The sequence below is a fragment of the Eurosta solidaginis genome, chromosome 5 (assembly GCF_040869045.1).
Source record: "Eurosta solidaginis isolate ZX-2024a chromosome 5, ASM4086904v1, whole genome shotgun sequence".
Lineage (NCBI taxonomy): Eukaryota > Metazoa > Arthropoda > Insecta > Diptera > Tephritidae > Eurosta > Eurosta solidaginis.
Window position 1 is genome coordinate 185844363 of NC_090323.1, and position 18560 is coordinate 185862922.

At 35.9% G+C, this 18560-nt stretch overlaps 2 protein-coding genes across 3 annotated transcripts in view; both read left to right on the forward strand.

The window, feature by feature from the left end:
* The window catches only part of LOC137251842 (G-protein coupled receptor dmsr-1-like), a 604920-nt gene that overhangs the window by 137816 nt on the left and 448544 nt on the right, over positions 1 to 18560 (forward strand). The gene's annotated exons all lie outside the window — the stretch shown is intronic.
* The window catches only part of LOC137254347 (uncharacterized), a 46571-nt gene that overhangs the window by 5042 nt on the left and 22969 nt on the right, over positions 1 to 18560 (forward strand). Inside the window, exon 3 of the mRNA XM_067791999.1 lies at positions 17373 to 17524. Coding sequence (XP_067648100.1) covers positions 17373 to 17524 — 152 coding nt within the window. The remainder of the gene's footprint in view (positions 1 to 17372; positions 17525 to 18560) is intronic.

Consider the following 18560-nt stretch of genomic DNA (forward strand, 5'->3'; position numbering starts at 1 on the left):
AGGCGTTTTCCATATATCGACCAAAATGTGGACCACGGTGACCCAGAACATCATCTGTTGGATACCGCTAATTTATTTATATATGTAATACCTGCCAAGATTTCAAAGGTTTTTTATTTCGCTCTGCAGAACTTTTTCATTTTCTTCTACTTAATTTGGTAGGTGTCACAACCATTTTACAAAGTTTTTTCTAAAGTTATATTTCGCGTCAATAGACCAATCCAATTACCATGTTTCATCCCTTTTTTCGTATTTGGTATGAAATTATGGGATTTTTTTCATTTTTTGTAAATTTCGGTATCGAAAAAGTGGGCGTGGTCATAGTCGGATTTCGTTCATTTTTTATACCAAGATAAAGTGAGTTCAGATAATTACGTGAACTGTGTTTAATAAAGATATGTCGATTTTTGCTCAAGTTATCGTGTTAAGGGCCATGCAGAAGGACAGACGGATGACTGTGTATAAAAACTGGGCGTGGCTTCAACCGATTTCGCCCATTTTCACAGAAAAGAGTTAGCGTCATAAAATCTATGCCCATACCAAATTTGAAAAGGATTGGTAAATTTTTGTTCGACTTATGGCATTAAAAGTATCCTAGACAAATTAAATGAAAAAGGGCGGAGCCACGCCCATTTTGAAATTTTCTTTTATTTTTGTATTTTGTTACACCATATCATTACTGGAGTTGAATGTTGACATAATTTACTTATATACTGTAAAGATATTAAATTTTTTGTTAAAATTTTACTTTAAAAAAAATTTTTTTTAAAAGTGGGCGTGGTCCTTCTCCGATTTCGCTAATTTTTATTTATCATACATATAGTAACAGGAGTAACGTGGCTGCCAAATTTCATCATGATATCTTCAACGACTGCCAAATTACAGCTTGCAAAACTTCTAAATTACCTTCTTTTAAAAGTGGGCGGTGCCACACCCATTGTCCCAAGTTTTACTAATTTTCTATTCTGCGTCATAAGTTCAACCCACCTACCAAGTTTCATCGCTTTATCTGTCTTTGGTAATGAATTATCGCACTTTTTCGGTTTTTCGAAATTTTCGATATCGAAAAAGTGGGCGTGGTTATAGTCCGATATCCTTCATTTTAAATAGCGATCTGAGATGAGTGCCCAGGGAACTACATACCAAATTTCATCAAGATACCTCAAAATTTACTCAAGTTATCGTGTTAACGGACAGACGGACGGACGGACGGACATGGCTCTATCAAATTTTTTTTTTCGATACTGATGATTTTGATATATGGAAGTCTATATCTATCTCGATTCCTTTATACCTGTACAACCAACCGTTATCCAATCAAACTTAATATACTCTGTGAGCTCTGCTCAACTGAGTATAAAAGTTGCTTAAAAATCCTCCTCAATTTCCAAATTTGTTTTCATGTCAATCTCATCAATACATATTTGATCATGAAATTGCTTTTGCACGTAAATCGTGCAGATTCAAGCCAACAAAATGACGTGCTCCCTAAATAGTATCAATTCGTGATGTTATTAAATCCCAATATGTAATTCCGATTTGATAAGAAGGCATTCATGTTCTTGTCGTATAAGTAATTTCACAGCAGTAAACATGAAAATAGCAGTGGCAATTTTATCAAATTAACTTAAATAAATTTATCCTATTCTTCGATTATATAGCTTATATTCTGCGACTCAGACTATGCAAACCATCTCAACAAATTTTACGAATATTTCTAAGTTTCTCAAAAAACGTGAAACTTTGCATCCTCACACAAACCTCCTACCAATTTTTTTTATACTGAGAGTGCTTTGCACACAGAGTATATTAACTTTGATTGGATAACGGTTGGTTGTACAGGTATAAAGGAATCAAGATAGATATCGACTTCCATATATAAAAATCATCAGGATCGAAAAAAAATTTGATTGGGCCATGTCCGTCCGTCCGTCCGTCCGTCCGTCCGTACGTCCGTACGTCTGTCCGTTAACACGATAACTTGAGTAAATTGTGAGGTATCTTGATGAAATTTGTTACGTAGGTTCCTGAGCACTCATCTCAGATCGCTATTTAAATTGAACGATATCGGACTATAACCACGCCCACGTTTTCGGTATCGAAAATTTCGAAAAACGGAAAAAGTGCGATAATTCATTACCAAAGACGGATAAAGCGATGAAACTCGGTAGGTGAGTTGAACTTATGACGCAGAAGAGAAAATTAGTAAAATTTTGGGACAATGGGCGTAGCACCGCCCACTTTTAAAAGAAGGTAATTTAGAAGTTTTGCAAGCTGTAATTTGGCAGTCGTTGCAAATATCATAATGAAATTTGGCGGGAACGTTACTCCTATTACTATATGTATGCTTAATAAAAATTAGAAAATCGGAGAACGACCCCGCCCACTTTTAAAAAAAATTTTTTTTAAAGTCAAATAAAAAAAAGTTTATATCTTTACAGTATATAAGTAAATTATGTCAACATCCAACTCCAGTAATGACATGGTGCAACAAAATACAAAAATAAAAGAAAATTTCAAAATGGGCGTGGCTCCGCCCTTTTTCATTTAATTTGTCTAGGATACTTTTAATGCCATAAGTCGAACAAAAATTTACCAATCCTTGTGGAATTTGGTAGGGGCTTAGATTCTAGGACGATAACTTATTTCTGTGAAAAGGGGCGAAATTGGTTGAAGCCACGGCAAGTTTTTATACACAGTCGACCGTCTGTCCTTCCGCTCAGCCGTTAACACGATAACTTGACCAAAAACCGATATATCTTTACTAAACTCAGTTCACGTACTTATCTGGACTCACTTTGTATTGGTATAAAAAATGGCGGAAATCCGACTATGACCACGCCCACTTTTTCGATATCGAAATTACGAAAAATGAAAAAAATGCAATAATTCTATACCAAATACGAAAAAAGGGATGAAACATGGTAGTTGGATTGGTTTATTGATGCAAAATATAACTTTAGAAAAAACCTTTGTAAAATGGGTGTGACACCTACCATATTAAGTAGAAGAAAATGAAAAAGTTCTGCAGGGCGAAATAAAAAACCATTGAAATATTGGCGGGAATACTGTTCATGGTGTTAAATAAATAAATAAATGTAAGGCGCGATAACCTCCGAAGAGATCTAAGGCCGAGCTTCTCTTCCAATTTGCGTCGTGCTCCTCTTGATTTTCCCTACAAATTGGCCGGACGGGACCTACATGTTTTATGCCGACTCCGAACGGCATCTGCAAGGCAGATGAGTTTTCACTGAGAGCTTTTCATGGCAGAAATACACCCGGAGCGCTTGCCAAACACTGCCGAGGGGCGACCCCGCTTAGAAAAATTTTCTTCTAATTTAAAAACCTTATTTCTAAAATTTTGATGTTGCTTTGTCCGGGGTGCGAACCCAGGGCATACGGTGTGGTAGGCGGAGCACGCTACCATCACACCACGGTGGGCGTTCATGGTGTTACATATATAAATAAATTAGCGGTATCCAACAGATGATGTTCTGGGTCACCCTGGTCCACATTTTGGTCGATATCTGGAAAACACCTTCACATATACAACTACCACCACTTCCTTTTAAAAAGATTAATTAGCACCTTTCATTTGATACCCATTTCGTACAAACAAAGTCTAGAGTCACCCCTGGTCCACCTTTATGGCGATATCTCGAAAAGGCGTCCAACTATAGAACTAAGGCCCACTCCCTTTTAAAATACTCATTAACACCTTTCCTTTGATATCCATATTGTACAAACGCATTCTAGAGTCACCCCTGGTCCACCTTTATGGCGATATCTCGAAAAGGCGTCCAACTATAGAACTAAGGCCCACGCCCTTTTAAAATAATCATTAACACCTTTCGTTTGATACCCATATTGTACAAGCGCATTCTAGAGTCACCCCTGGTCCATCTTTATGGCGATATCTCGAAAAGGCGTCCACCTATAGAACCAAGGCCCACGCCCTTTTAAAATACTCATTAACCCCTTTCATTTGATACCCATATCGTACAAACAAATTCTAGGGTCACCACTGGTCCACCTTTATGGCGATATCTCGAAACGGCGTCCACCTATGGAACTTAAGTTCACTCCCTTTTAAAATACTCATTAACACCTTTCGTTTGATACCCATATCGTACAAACAAATTCTAGAGTCACCCCTGGTCCACTTTTATGCCGATATCTCGAAAAGGCGGCCACCTATACAACTACCACCACTCCCTTTTAAAACCCTCATTAATACCTTTCGTTTGATACCCATATCGTACAAACACATTCTAGAGTCACCTCTGGTCCACCTTTATGGCGATATCTCGAAAAGGCGTTCAACTATAGAACTAAGGCCCACTCCCTTTTAAAATACTCATTAACACCTTTCCTTTGATATCCATATTGTACAAACGCATTCTAGAGTCACCCCTGGTCCACCTTTATGGCGATATCTCGAAAAGGCTTCCACCTATAGAACTAAGGCCCACTCCCTTTTAAAATACTCATTAACAACTTTCATTTGATACCCATATCGTTCAAACAAATTCTAGAGTCACCCCTAATCCATCTTTATGGCGATATCTTGAAAAGGTGTCCACCTATAGAACTAAGGCCCACTCCCTTTTAAAATGCTCATTAACAACTTTCATTTGATACCCATATCGTACAAACGCATTCTAGAGTCACCCCTGGTCCACCTTTATGGAGATATCTCGAAAAGGCTTCCACCTATAGAACTAAGGCCCACTCCCTTTTAAAATACTCATTAACACCTTTCGTTTGATACCCATATCGTTCAAACAAATTCTAGAGTCACCCCTGTTCCACCTTTATGGCGATATCTCGAAAAGGCTTCCACCTATTGAACTAAGGCCCACTCCCTTTTAAAATGCTCATTAATACCTTTAATTTGATACCCATATCGTACAAACACATTCTAGATTCAACCCTGATCCACCTTTATGGCGATATCCCTAAATGGCGTCCACCTATAGAACTATGGCCCACTCCCTCATAAAATACTCTTTAATACCTTTCATTTGATACACATGTCATACAAACACATTCCAGGGTTACCCTCGGTTCATTTTTCTACATGGTTATTTTCCCTTATGTTGTCACCATAGCTCTCAACTGAGTATGTAATGTTGGTTACACCCGAACTTAACCTTCCTTACTTCTTAATGCTGTCTTTGTTGAAACTAAATATGGCATGGGCATTAGAGATATACGCCGCCGATAAACGGCGCCGCCGCCCCCGATTTGCGACGATTTTCGCACGCCGCCGCCGAATGTCAAAAATATCGCCGCGGCGGCGGCGTCCGGCGCGTTGCTATATTTTCTACTCTTTTAAGACTATCTAGGCTATTTATTGTTCATCGCGAAAATTGGTCCGATATGGTTAAAAGGGGTATCAAGGGATGCGCATCACTGCCAGTTTTAAAAATCCAATTGCCAAATTTAACACTTTATAACCGTTCAAAAGTTATTTGAGAAAACAGGCGCTTTCAATGCCAGCTTAACACGGATTTCGCTTCACCGAATTCACAAAGTTATTAAAACAAAACATTTAACGACAAGTTATATAATAAATTAAGATGCTCACTTCGCATAATTTTTTCATAAAATTAATAAAGTACAATGAATTTAAATACAGTGTCCCAAGTCGAACATATTTTCAAATGGTACTCCAGTTGTTAAAAAATCAAGTTAACCGAAAAAGGTTACACATTTTGTATTCCGATTGGCAGAAAGAATAAGCGAAATAAGTGATGCAAAATCCTTTAGTAGGCTTCAGTGGTTTAAATTCTCTTATGAAAAGATTCTCAGTTCATACTTAAGTTGCACATATCTTCAACACGTATGAGAAGGGTTTGAAAAATCACTTTGTTTGCTGAACTATAAAATAGCGGCTGAAATCTTAATTTTAATTTTCACACTTCATCATTCAATACTCAAGTCTCCCGGTTTGACATTTCCTAAAGTTGGCGGCTCTATCCCCAACTAGTCGCTTGAAGTGAATCACATTGGATATAGCCTATCAACCATGTTTAAATATGACTGAATACGTAGGCACATTTTTTAACCAGGTTAGGTTTTGTCCTTCGCAAGAACACTGAAAGTGGGGAAGCAAAAGCTTTCTCAAGACAGTCGAACAAATTACCGGGTGTTCTACTAGCCTAACGTAGGGGATAGTCGAACTAGTCTGAAAACTGAAGGCGGTTATCCATAATGTGCTCTTATATCATAAGGCCGGAAGCAAAGACTATTGAGGTCAATGTATCGAACACAAACGTATGCAAATTTTGGTCTACATTTTCAAACTTCTATCCACGGTCCTTGTAAAGTTTAAATTATGTAGATGCGCCAAAGATTATACTATTTTCACCCATGTGTTACGCAATGATATCCACTTGGACAGCTTTTGATTTCGAGGGCGGCATCCCTGGTCTAACGTTTCAAGGCGTTATTTGGTGTAGCTCGGAAGCATATCGCGACAAAAGCATCCGTCAGAAAGTCTTCGGGGCTACACCTAGAGCTTCTAGGAAAGTAACGTCGACGAAGGTATGAGTGTGAAGTCGCAGTCCTATGGCTTCTGTGCTGGTATATTGTATAAGGGCCAGGATGCGTGGTAGCGACTGGTGGTCGGGATTTCTACTGTTCGCACGTCGGGAATTGTAGCTCTTAGAAACAGCCGAAAAGACTGAAGGCGCCCTTTGGCGCGATCAACAATAAGCCAGCAGTGATGCTATTCGTTAAAACTGTGCCACGAGAGTCATGTCTATTAGTAGATAATTGATAGCACCATTAATGGTAACACCACAACTTCTATCAGTAAGATACGATTTTATCCACTCCAAAAGGCATGTATGAGAAAATGTATCAAAGGCTTTCGAAAAGTCTGTATATACACAGTCAACCTGGAATCCAGCCGAAAAGGCAGTACTGCAGTAGTCGGTGAACACAGCTAAGTTCGAGGCTGTGGACCGCTTTGGTACAAAGCCATGTTGATAATGGCAAATAAGCGACTTGGTTGCAAAGAACAATTTGTCTTTTACAATGTACTCAAAAAGTTTCGAAACGGAAGAGAGCTTCGAGAAAGAACGATGTTCGGAACTATAGACCCAGTTCCGAACATCATTCTTTTTACCAGATTTCAAAATCGGAAATATGTGTGCTACTTTCCAATAATTAATGAAAGTTCCTGATGAAAGAGATAAATTAAACATTATTTTAAGAGGTCCGATGAGAGCTGGGCATTTCTTTAGCAAAATCGCCGATAGGCCATCAACGTCGATTTCAGACGAGGGCTTCAGTGAAGTCGGATCCATCTTTATGTCCTCAACAGACTGCGCAAGAGAACCAAAATTTAGGTAAGAACTAAAGTTCGAAGAAAAGTTTGCAGAAGAGGAATTCTCATCAGTAGAAAAGTTTGACTTAAAAAAATCAGCAAACAGATTAGCTACCTCATTGGGCCCTTCAGCAAATTTATCGTCGCGAAAAACTGACGTGGAAATAAAAGAACGAGACCGTTTGGATTTGATAAAGGTCCAGAAATAGTTCGGATTACTTTTAATGCTGAGCTCAGCACACCGAATGTAGTTCTTGTATAGAAACTTATCTAACCGGTTAAATTTGCCAGCAAAGCACTTATATTTATTATAAAAATAAATATGCCTTGTTGTGTGAAATTTTTTGTGAAACTTATTTGTCAGATTTTTAAGCTTTTTTAAATATTTAGTGTACCACGAATTTTATGTGGCCGTTTCTTTTTAACTGCTATATTTTCTAAACAAAAGTCATGCAAAAATTTTCATAATTAGAAAAGTAATTATTAACATTTGAATATGAAAACTCATGCGTCGTCCAATTGACTTCTTGTAATAAATTATTTAAAACAGTAAAATCACAACTATTGTATTGGGAAGCGATCACATCACTAGTATTTTAACTAGTAGAAATGTATTCATAACAATCAATACTTATATTTAAAGGGACATGATGCTTGTCACATTGACTTATAGGCAGCAAGCATTCCGAAATATTGTAATTAATATTATCGCTGACAAAAATGAGATCTAAGATTTTATTTAGTTTGTTAAAAAACAGATTGATTTGCTTAAGATTAAGACTTAGCATACAATCAATAAAGTATGTCTCGTGAGAGGCAGTTACATTGGATGGCGAAAGAAATGAAAAACAGGAACTTTCAGACCAGTGGACATTACTTAAATTGAAGTCTCCTAAAATGTACAAATTATCATCCATTACATTGTTTTCTGCCAGAGATATAATGTTATCTGCATGCATTTTGTAAAGTTCATGATTACAATTCGGAGGTGTAACCGTCAACTTACCGTGAGGTATCATTGACGGTGGTGATTATTAGGTGACTGGGTATGACCGCTTACAATGGTAGGTGGTCACCCAGTGGTTCCTGGGTGGTGAGAGTAGGAACCGATAGTTACCTAATGGAAGTAGAAGGGTCGCGGCGGGCGGAATCCTCTGTTGCCTTAGCTCTTGCGGCGTGGGTGGGTTTTGCCTTGCCTCTACTGCGTTCACATAAACTTTAAATTTATTAGGATTCCTAACAGAACTATATGATTTAAACCACAAAGAAGTAGGGCCGCATGAAAGAATCGAAAACAAAAAAACACGAACCCATTGAACGTTAATCGTGCGGATTGGAATGCGATGTCCAAGATGATGTTCGACAATCGCCTTCTTAACCCTTTCCCAACTATGATCCTCGATACAACTTGATGGTGAAGATCCCCTCTAAAATGAACTTCCTTACCTGTTTATATCACCATATGCCTTCAGGAAAACTTCAAAAACTTAACACATTATAAGTACGTTATAAACTGACTTTATAATTTTATTCATTAAAGGAAAAATCTTAAACTAGGCTGATAAGCTATGCTAAACATATCGTTCAATTTTCATTAGATTTGGATAAATCCTCATGTTAATTAATCTTGCTTGTAAAGAGTAAAACTTGGCTTAGATATAGATTTACAATATTATTTACATGAAAGGTATCATTTTTGGGGTTGTGTGGTATGCTAACCAAATTTAAGACCTATATTAATTAGTTTTATTTGTTAACATTTTTAACACTTATTAACAAGATTTTAGTTGAAGTTAAAACTTATTTGAACCCCCTTTTACTCGGAAATCAGAAACGGAAGCTAACGACTGTTGTGGTAGAGATCGATCTCGTAGCTTTAATCAAAGGAACTGGGCTGATTACCCTTGTGGCTTTAGACTTAACAAAACACTCCATGTAACCTCAAGGTAACCCGTGTGAGCGTTATTAGGTTGACAGAACTATGTAGCTAGGTATCAGAATACGTTGTACTGACTTACATACGTACGTGCAAATGTATACTTATACCTTCAACATTTTAGGTATATCATTTACTAAAGATCTATGTACATAACTATGTCAATTCGCAACAAAAATCAATCAAAGAAAATAGGCAAAAAGGTAAAATTTACTTACATGCATATGATCGTGTGTATGTAAATATGGTTGTCCATGATATTTCCCGTTGAAAGGCCTTTCAGCGTCGAATATGCTGGAGCGGTAATTTAGTTGGTGTTGTTTTAATTTTCGTGTAGCTAAAATTCTGGTTTTGATAACTGTGACGTCATTACTTTGGCAAAATGCTATGCAACGTTAGCCGGTTCAAAAAAAAACTGAATTTTCTTTCTCGAAACTTTAAGATTGAATTTTTGAATTTGCACTTCTTTTGGCTTTCAACATAGGTAGTGGTTATGGAGTCATTGTTCCAAACAAAGAGCCAAAAAGGAACTCTAACACAATCACAATCGTCCTACTCTCCTGTATCTAATTTCACATCTTAACATTGTATTGCAACTATAGGTATATACCAATTTTTTTGCTTCTTTGTGTGAACTTATTTCTTTAAAATGATGTAACTTTAACATATAACTTTAGCTTCATGCTATACATATTTTAATTAACAAACAAACTTGATTTTTTTTCTTTGAAAATATTTTTCTTTTTAAAGATTGGAAACTGGCTACTGCATATACGTTTTTTTTTTAACAGTTCTAACTAGTTTTACTACACTATGTAATCCAATTTTTTGTACTTTTGTATTTCGGACTTTTGTCCTTTTGTCAGCCCAATTGCGGCTGGCTGTATGACTTATGTGCGCCTGGTATGCACTTTAGGAGGCGTTACACGTTAGGATGAAGGGTGATCCTTGAGAACCTAATGCGCCCGTAGGGGAGTCATTACTCCAAGCAGGAATCTCTTTATACTGTTTTCCTCTTACCAAACCTTATGTGATGTACGGGTACATGGAATCAGATGCGTCGATTCCATAATGGACTAGCTCCTAAATAAATTGGTTCACACCTGTATCAATATGCAAAATTGAAGTTTTGGTGAAGCGGCCTCTAGCCAGGAATCTTGTGAACAGGTGCGATTGTTGTAATGACAATACCGTAGCTATTTAAATACGTGCAATTGGAAATGATGATGAGTGGTTGAAGTTGGTGGACAGGATGAAGGAGTTTTTACTCCGCCCAGAGCTATCATTCCAGCACGTGGTGCTCCTATTTTTCTGGATATATCGCGGAAATAGGAGGTCACTGATTCGTCTTCGGCTTAAGACCACTATATACTTTCTTTTTTGCTGCTATGCTTGCGTTCACAATTTCGCGATAACTGACGGGATATATCAATAACTCACTTGTTCACTTGGTAGAGACATTTTCCAAAAACAGAGGCTAACTGTAGCCGCGTGAGCCCTTTTATACCTTGCGGTTTTCTGATTTTTGGCTTCCAATTTTGACATTTGCTTCTATTCTTTCTTAGGTTCAGCAAAGTTGAGCTTTCGTTCGCTGGCTGTTCTTAGTTCAGCACCATAGGCCGACCGGATGTTCAATTTTATCGCATGCAACTTTTTTTTGTTGCGAAATGAAGGCGATAAAGGTACCATACTTGCTTTGATGAAAAGTGACCATTACAGAGGGATGTAAGAGGCCACAATATAGAATGGTCTGGAAGAGTTTTTCAGACAGACACATACCTGATCAAGTAGAGAGTTGTCGTTATTAAGCGTAATTAAATAACCGCGATACTTTCGTTGAACAGCGATGAGAACGCCTCCGCCCCTGCGAGAGCCAATTTTGGAAGGATCTCTGTCCCTGCGAAAGACATCATATATGTTGAGGTCAAAAAATTCGCCATCAAAAAAGGCTGAATTTAGGCAAGTTTCGACTATAATAAAAACACAAAGTCCAGTTGCGCACTAAACGAGTTAACAATATCCGCTTTCGTTCTCAAACCGGATGCGTTTTTAAAATAAATTTTAAGATTAGAAGTGATAGTGGATGACGTAGGCAATTTATTTCCGATATAAGACTCCATTAGGTTTATGGTGTTGTCACTCCACGTTTTTGGAAAAAAGGCTTGATTTTAACATTTTCTTATAGTTTACAAAAAAATAATATATTTTTTAGAAAGAAGTCTCAGACGACTTTTTTTCTAGGTTTGAACGTTTTTCTACTTAATTTTTTTTTTGATCTTTGCAATTGTTTGAAGACTTTTTCAAAAAATTTGTTGAAATAATTTTGCAAAATTTTATCGTTCCTTTCCAAAACTTCTTAACATTCTGGGTACTCCTGAACATTTTTTTTGGAATTTCTACGTTGTTTGACTTTTTGGAGAAAACTTTGGCGAAATTGTTTTTGAAATTTTGTATTCTTAAAGTTTTATACCGAGCTGTATATGTACACAGGGTATTAAACTTTGATTGGATAACGGTAGATTGTACAGGTATAAAGGAATCGAGATAGATATAGACTTCCATATACCGAAATCATCAGTATCTGATTGAGCCATGTCCGCCCGTCCGTCCGTCCGTCTGTCAGTTAACACGATAACTTGAGTAAATATTGAGATATCTTTACCAAATTTGGTTCGCGAGCTTATCTGGACCCAGAATAGATTTCCTTTACTATAAGGAATGATTTGAAGAAAAATTAACGAAATCGGTTAAGGACCACGCCCACTTTTATATAAAAGATCTCTAAAAGGCTCGTGGACGAACAAAATAAGCTATATCTTTGCAAAAAAGAGCTTTATATCAATGAAATTTCATTTCCCAAGTAGATTTATAACAATAAATAGGAAAATTTTCAAATTTGAAAAAATGGGCGTGGCACTGCCGCTTTTATGAAAGAGAAATTTTCTATGTTTCGGGAGCCATAACTCGAAGAAAAATTAACGGATCGTAATAAAATTGGGTACACAAATTTTCCCTATAGCAGGAAATATTTCCAGAAAAATGGACGAGATCGGTCAAAGACCTCGGCCACTTTTATATAAAAGATTTTTAAAAGGGTCGTAGACGAAAATAATAAGCTAAACCTTAGTGAAAATTAGTTTTGTACCAATCGTATTTTTATTGTTTTGTTATATCTTTATTTTAAAATAAACAGCAGGGAAATCCCCATATCTGAAGGAAAATTGCATTATTACCCGCTCAAGGTCATTGGTGTTTTCGTCTGTATCCTTTTTGCTTCTTTTAAACGAAAATTAGTTCAGAATATAACCCTATGTAGTATTAAGTACACAAAACAAACAACAACAGAATTTAAATTGTACAGCTGGGTCTGTAATGTTCGGTTTCACTCGAAGTTAGACTTCCTTACTTGTTTTAATTTAATTTTGTTTAAAGTTAACTTCGCTATATATCAAAGTGGTTTCATTAAATAAATGGAAAAGTTTTTTTTTGTAAACAAATTATTCATTATTAATACTTTCTGTAAAGCACAAATCACATTTGTGCGTGTAAAATATTTTGGCAAACAGCTGACCCTAAAAACTTGCTTTGACTATAACTTTATATGTTTACAAGCCTTTGCCCGCGGCCCGTCCGCAAGGAGAAAATAAAATATATGGGCTATTTTCGTTATCCTGCTTATCAAGTTAAAAAAATAACTAAATGAGCTGAGAACCTGAAAGCACACTTACATGAATAGTACAATAAAGTTTTTTCGAATTAAAAAAAAAAACATTTAGATTTTAAGTTAGATTATTAATTTATATTTGTTCACAAACTAATTATGTGATCTATTGTATACTGCCAAAAAACCAGATTAAATACGGAAGAGCACACATACCTCACTAATTAAGTTATATTTGTTCGCAAACTATTTATGTGATCTATTGTATACTGCCATAAAACCAGATTAAATACGGAAGAGCACACATACCTCATTAATTAAGTTATATTTGTTCGCAAACTATTTATGTGATCTATTGTATAGTGCCATAAAACCAGATTAAATACGGAAAAACACACATACCTCACTAATTAAGTTATATTTGTTCGCAAAATAATTATGTGATCTATTGTATACTGCCATAAAACCATATTAAATACGGAAAAGCACAAATACACCACTTATTAAGTTATATTTGTTCGCAAACTAATTATGTGATCTATTGTATAGTGCCATAAAACCAGATTAAATACGGAAGAGCACACATACCTCACTAATTAAGTTATATTTGTTCGCAAAATAATTATGTGATCTATTGTATACTGCCATAAAACCATATTAAATACGGAAAAGCACAAATACACCACTTATTAAGTTATATTTGTTCGCAAACTAATTATGTGATCTATTGTATAGTGCCATAAAACCAGATTAAATACGGAAAAACACACATACCTCACTAATTAAGTTATATTTGTTCGCAAACTAATTATGTGATCTATTGTATACTGCCATAAAACCATATTAAATACGGAAAAGCACAAATACACCACTTATTAAGTTATATTTGTTCGCAAACTAATTATGTGATCTATTGTATAGTGCCATAAAACCAGATTAAATACGGAAAAACACACATACCTCACTAATTAAGTTATATTTGTTCGCAAACTAATTATGTGATCTATTGTATACTGCCATAAAACCAGATTAAATACGGAAAAGCACACATACCTCACTAATTAAGTTATATTTGTTCGCAAACTATTTATGTGATCTATTGTATACTGCCAAAAAACCAGATTAAATACTGAAGAGCACACATACCTCACTAATTAAGTTATATTTGTTCGCAAACTATTTATGTGATCTATTGTATACTGCCAAAAAACCAGATTAAATACGGAAGAGCACACATACCTCAATAATTAAGTTATATTTTTTCGCAAAATAATTATGTGATCTATTGTATACTGCCATAAAACCATATTAAATACGGAAAAGCACAAATACACCACTTATTAAGTTATATTTGTTCGCAAACTAATTATGTGATCTATTGTATAGTGCCATAAAACCAGATTAAATACGGAAAAACACACATACCTCACTAATTAAGTTATATTTGTTCGCAAAATAATTATGTGATCTATTGTATACTGCCATAAAACCATATTAAATACGGAAAAGCACAAATACACCACTTATTAAGTTATATTTGTTCGCAAACTATTTATGTGATCTATTGTATACTGCCAAAAAACCAGATTAAATACGGAAGAGCACACATACCTCACTAATTAAGTTATATTTGTTCGCAAAATAATTATGTGATCTATTGTATACTGCCATAAAACCATATTAAATACGGAAAAGCACAAATACACCACTTATTAAGTTATATTTGTTCGCAAACTAATTATGTGATCTATTGTATAGTGCCATAAAACCAGATTAAATACGGAAAAACACACATACCTCACTAATTAAGTTATATTTGTTCGCAAACTAATTATGTGATCTATTGTATACTGCCATAAAACCAGATTAAATACGGAAAAGCACACATACCTCACTAATTAAGTTATATTTGTTCGCAAACTATTTATGTGATCTATTGTATACTGCCAAAAAACCAGATTAAATACGGAAGAGCACACATACCTCACTAATTAAGTTATATTTGTTCGCAAACTATTTATGTGATCTATTTTATACTGCCATAAAACCAGATTAAATACGGAAAAGCACAAATACACCACTTATTAAGTTATATTTGTTCGCAAACTAATTATGTGATCTATTGTATAGTGCCATAAAACCAGATTAAATACGGAAGAGCACACATACCTCACTAATTAAGTTATATTTGTTCTCAAACTATTTATGTGATCTATTTTATACTGCCATAAAACCAGATTAAATACGGAAGAGCACACATACCTCACTAATTAAGTTATATTTGTTCGCAAACTATTTATGTGATCTATTGTATACTGCCAAAAAACCAGATTAAATACGGAAGAGCACACATACCTCAATAATTAAGTTATATTTTTTCGCAAAATAATTATGTGATCTATTGTATACTGCCATAAAACCATATTAAATACGGAAAAGCACAAATACACCACTTATTAAGTTATATTTGTTCGCAAACTAATTATGTGATCTATTGTATAGTGCCATAAAACCAGATTAAATACGGAAAAACACACATACCTCACTAATTAAGTTATATTTGTTCGCAAACTATTTATGTGATCTATTTTATACTGCCATAAAACCAGATTAAATACGGAAGAGCACACATACCTCACTAATTAAGTTATATTTGTTCGCAAACTATTTATGTGATCTATTGTATACTGCCAAAAAACCAGATTAAATACGGAAGAGCACACATACCTCACTAATTAAGTTATATTTGTTCGCAAACTATTTATGTGATCTATTTTATACTGCCATAAAACCAGATTAAATACGGAAGAGCACACATACCTCACTAATTAAGTTATATTTGTTCGCAAACTATTTATGTGATCTATTGTATACTGCCAAAAAACCAGATTAAATACGGAAGAGCACACATACCTCAATAATTAAGTTATATTTTTTCGCAAAATAATTATGTGATCTATTGTATACTGCCATAAAACCATATTAAATACGGAAAAGCACAAATACACCACTTATTAAGTTATATTTGTTCGCAAATTAATTATGTGATCTATTGTATAGTGCCATAAAACCAGATTAAATACGGAAAAACACACATACCTCACTAATTAAATTATATTTGTTCGCAAACTAATTATGTGATCTATTGTATACTGCCATAAAACCAGATTAAATACGGAAAAGCACACATACCTCACTTATTAAGTTATATTTGTTCGCAAAGTAATTATGTGATATATTGTATACTGCCATAAAACCAGATTAAATACGGAAACCACACATTCCTCACTAATTAAGTTATATTTGTTCGCAAACTAATTATATGATCTATTGTACACTGCCATAAAACCAGATTAAATACGGAAAAGCACACATACCCCACTAACTAAGTTATATTCGTTCGCAAACTAATTATGTCATCTATTGTATACTGCCATAAAACCAGATTAAATACGGAAATGCAAACATACCCCACTTACTAAGTTATATTTGTTCCCAAGCTAATTATGTGATATATTGTATACTGCCATAAAACCGTCCAGAGATGATGCCGGAAGGGACCGCAAATGATCCCGAAAAAGAAATGACCCCGACGGGATCCCGGACGGATACCAAAACCATCCACAAATGATGCCGGAAGGTACACCAAATGATCCCGAAATAGTCCCGAAATGATCCCGACGGGATCCCAGATGGCTCCCGAAAACCATCCAGTAATGGTGCCGGAAGGGACACCAAATCATCTCAAAAAAGTCCTGAAATGACCCCGACGGATCCCGGATGGATACCGAAAACCATTCGAAATGATGCCGGAAGGGACCCCAAATGATCCCGAAAAGGTCCTGAAATGACCCCGACGGGATCCCGGTCGGATCCCGAAAACCATCCAGAAATGGGGCCGGAAGAGACCCCAAATGATCCCGAAAAAGTCCCGAAATGCCCCTGACCCCAAATGATCCCGAAAAGGCCCGCAAATGACCCCGACGGGATCCCGGACGGATCCCGAAAACCCTCTAGAAATTATGACTGAAGTGACCCCAACGGGATCCCGAAAACCATCCAGAAATGATCCCGGAAGGGCCCAAAATTATCCCGAAAAGTCGCGTAATGATCCCGGAGACCATCAAAGGTACGCAAAATTGTATATTGTCAGCGTACCGAACGGACGTGTTCTTTCGCGCTCTAAGTGTTTTTTCTATTTTCGCGTTTTAACAGTTTTATCTACAATGAATACGTGTCTAAAATGTAATACATATTCTTATTTAGGCACTATATGTATACCGTTGAAACCAGTTTAAAGTCCAATCCGAGTGGATTTTGGAAACTTATAGATTTCAGAAGGAAAACAAATGGATTCCCAACGAACTTGGAAAATAATGGCGCTATCTCTGACAATACTGTCGACTCCTGCGACTTGTTTGCAAATTTTTTTCAAAAAGTTTATGAGAATCATAGCATTCCTATATCGCCTACATTTCATGCCACACTTTTAGCTTCTATAACCTCCTTTTCAAACGCCGAAGAGGATGTACTATCCGCTATTTCATCGCTAAAGTCCAGTTCCAAACATCACTCCGAGGGATTTGCGCCTGTATTTTTCAAGCGTTGCTGCTATACTTTAGCTAATCCCATATCCCAGCTTTTCCAGGATTGAATCAATAAGGGTACTTTTCTCGAACAGTAGAAGTTATGTCCCATTGTTCCGGCCTTTAAGTCTGGTGATCGTAATGATGTTTGTAATTATAGGCCTATCGTTACAGAGAGGACGCTGGCCAAATTGTTCGATTAGTTATATAATCCAGTCAAAGTTATTTGACCAGGTTCGGGATTTGATCTCTAAACATCAACACGGCTTCTTCCAGGAAAGATCAACCTGTTCGAACTTGACCCTATTAACGAATAGTAAGTGGGTGCGTTCGGAAAGCAGGAACAACTTGATGTGATTTACACAGAATTTCCCCAAGCCTTCGATAAGGTCCGTCATACCATAATTTTGCAAAAGTTACGAAGTTACGGAATTAGTAGCATTTTCATTAATTTATTCGCTAGTTTTCTGTCAAACAGGGAATTATTTATTAAGTTAGGGAATACAACCTCAAGACTATTTATCGACGCGTGGTCAGGTAATTGCTTTAAATTCGCAAAGTGCCTAAGGTTCGCGGATGACGTCAAACTTTTTTGTACCGTTCGTGATGCAAGTGATAGTCATAAGTTACAAGTTGATCTCAATTCACTTAATCAGTGTTGCACTTTGAATTGTCTCAAACTGAACATCAATAAATGCTGGGGTGTCACCTTCTCTGGGAAGTGTAACAACATAATATTTAGTTACAATATACAATTGTGCTCTAACTAGAAATACCGAAATGAAAAATTTGAGTGTTATTTTCGACTCAAAGCTGAAATTTTCTCAACACATTGACTTCATAGTATCAAAAGCTTTTTCTATGATAGGGTTCATAAGAAGAAATTCAACGGATTTATGAGATCCTTGCACACTATAAGGTCTTTACATATATCTTGTTCTAAGCAGACTAGAGTATTGTTCTCTAATATGGTGCCCATACTATGAAACCCACTCAAACAAAATCGAAAGAGTTCAAACAGTTTTCACGAAATTTGCTCTA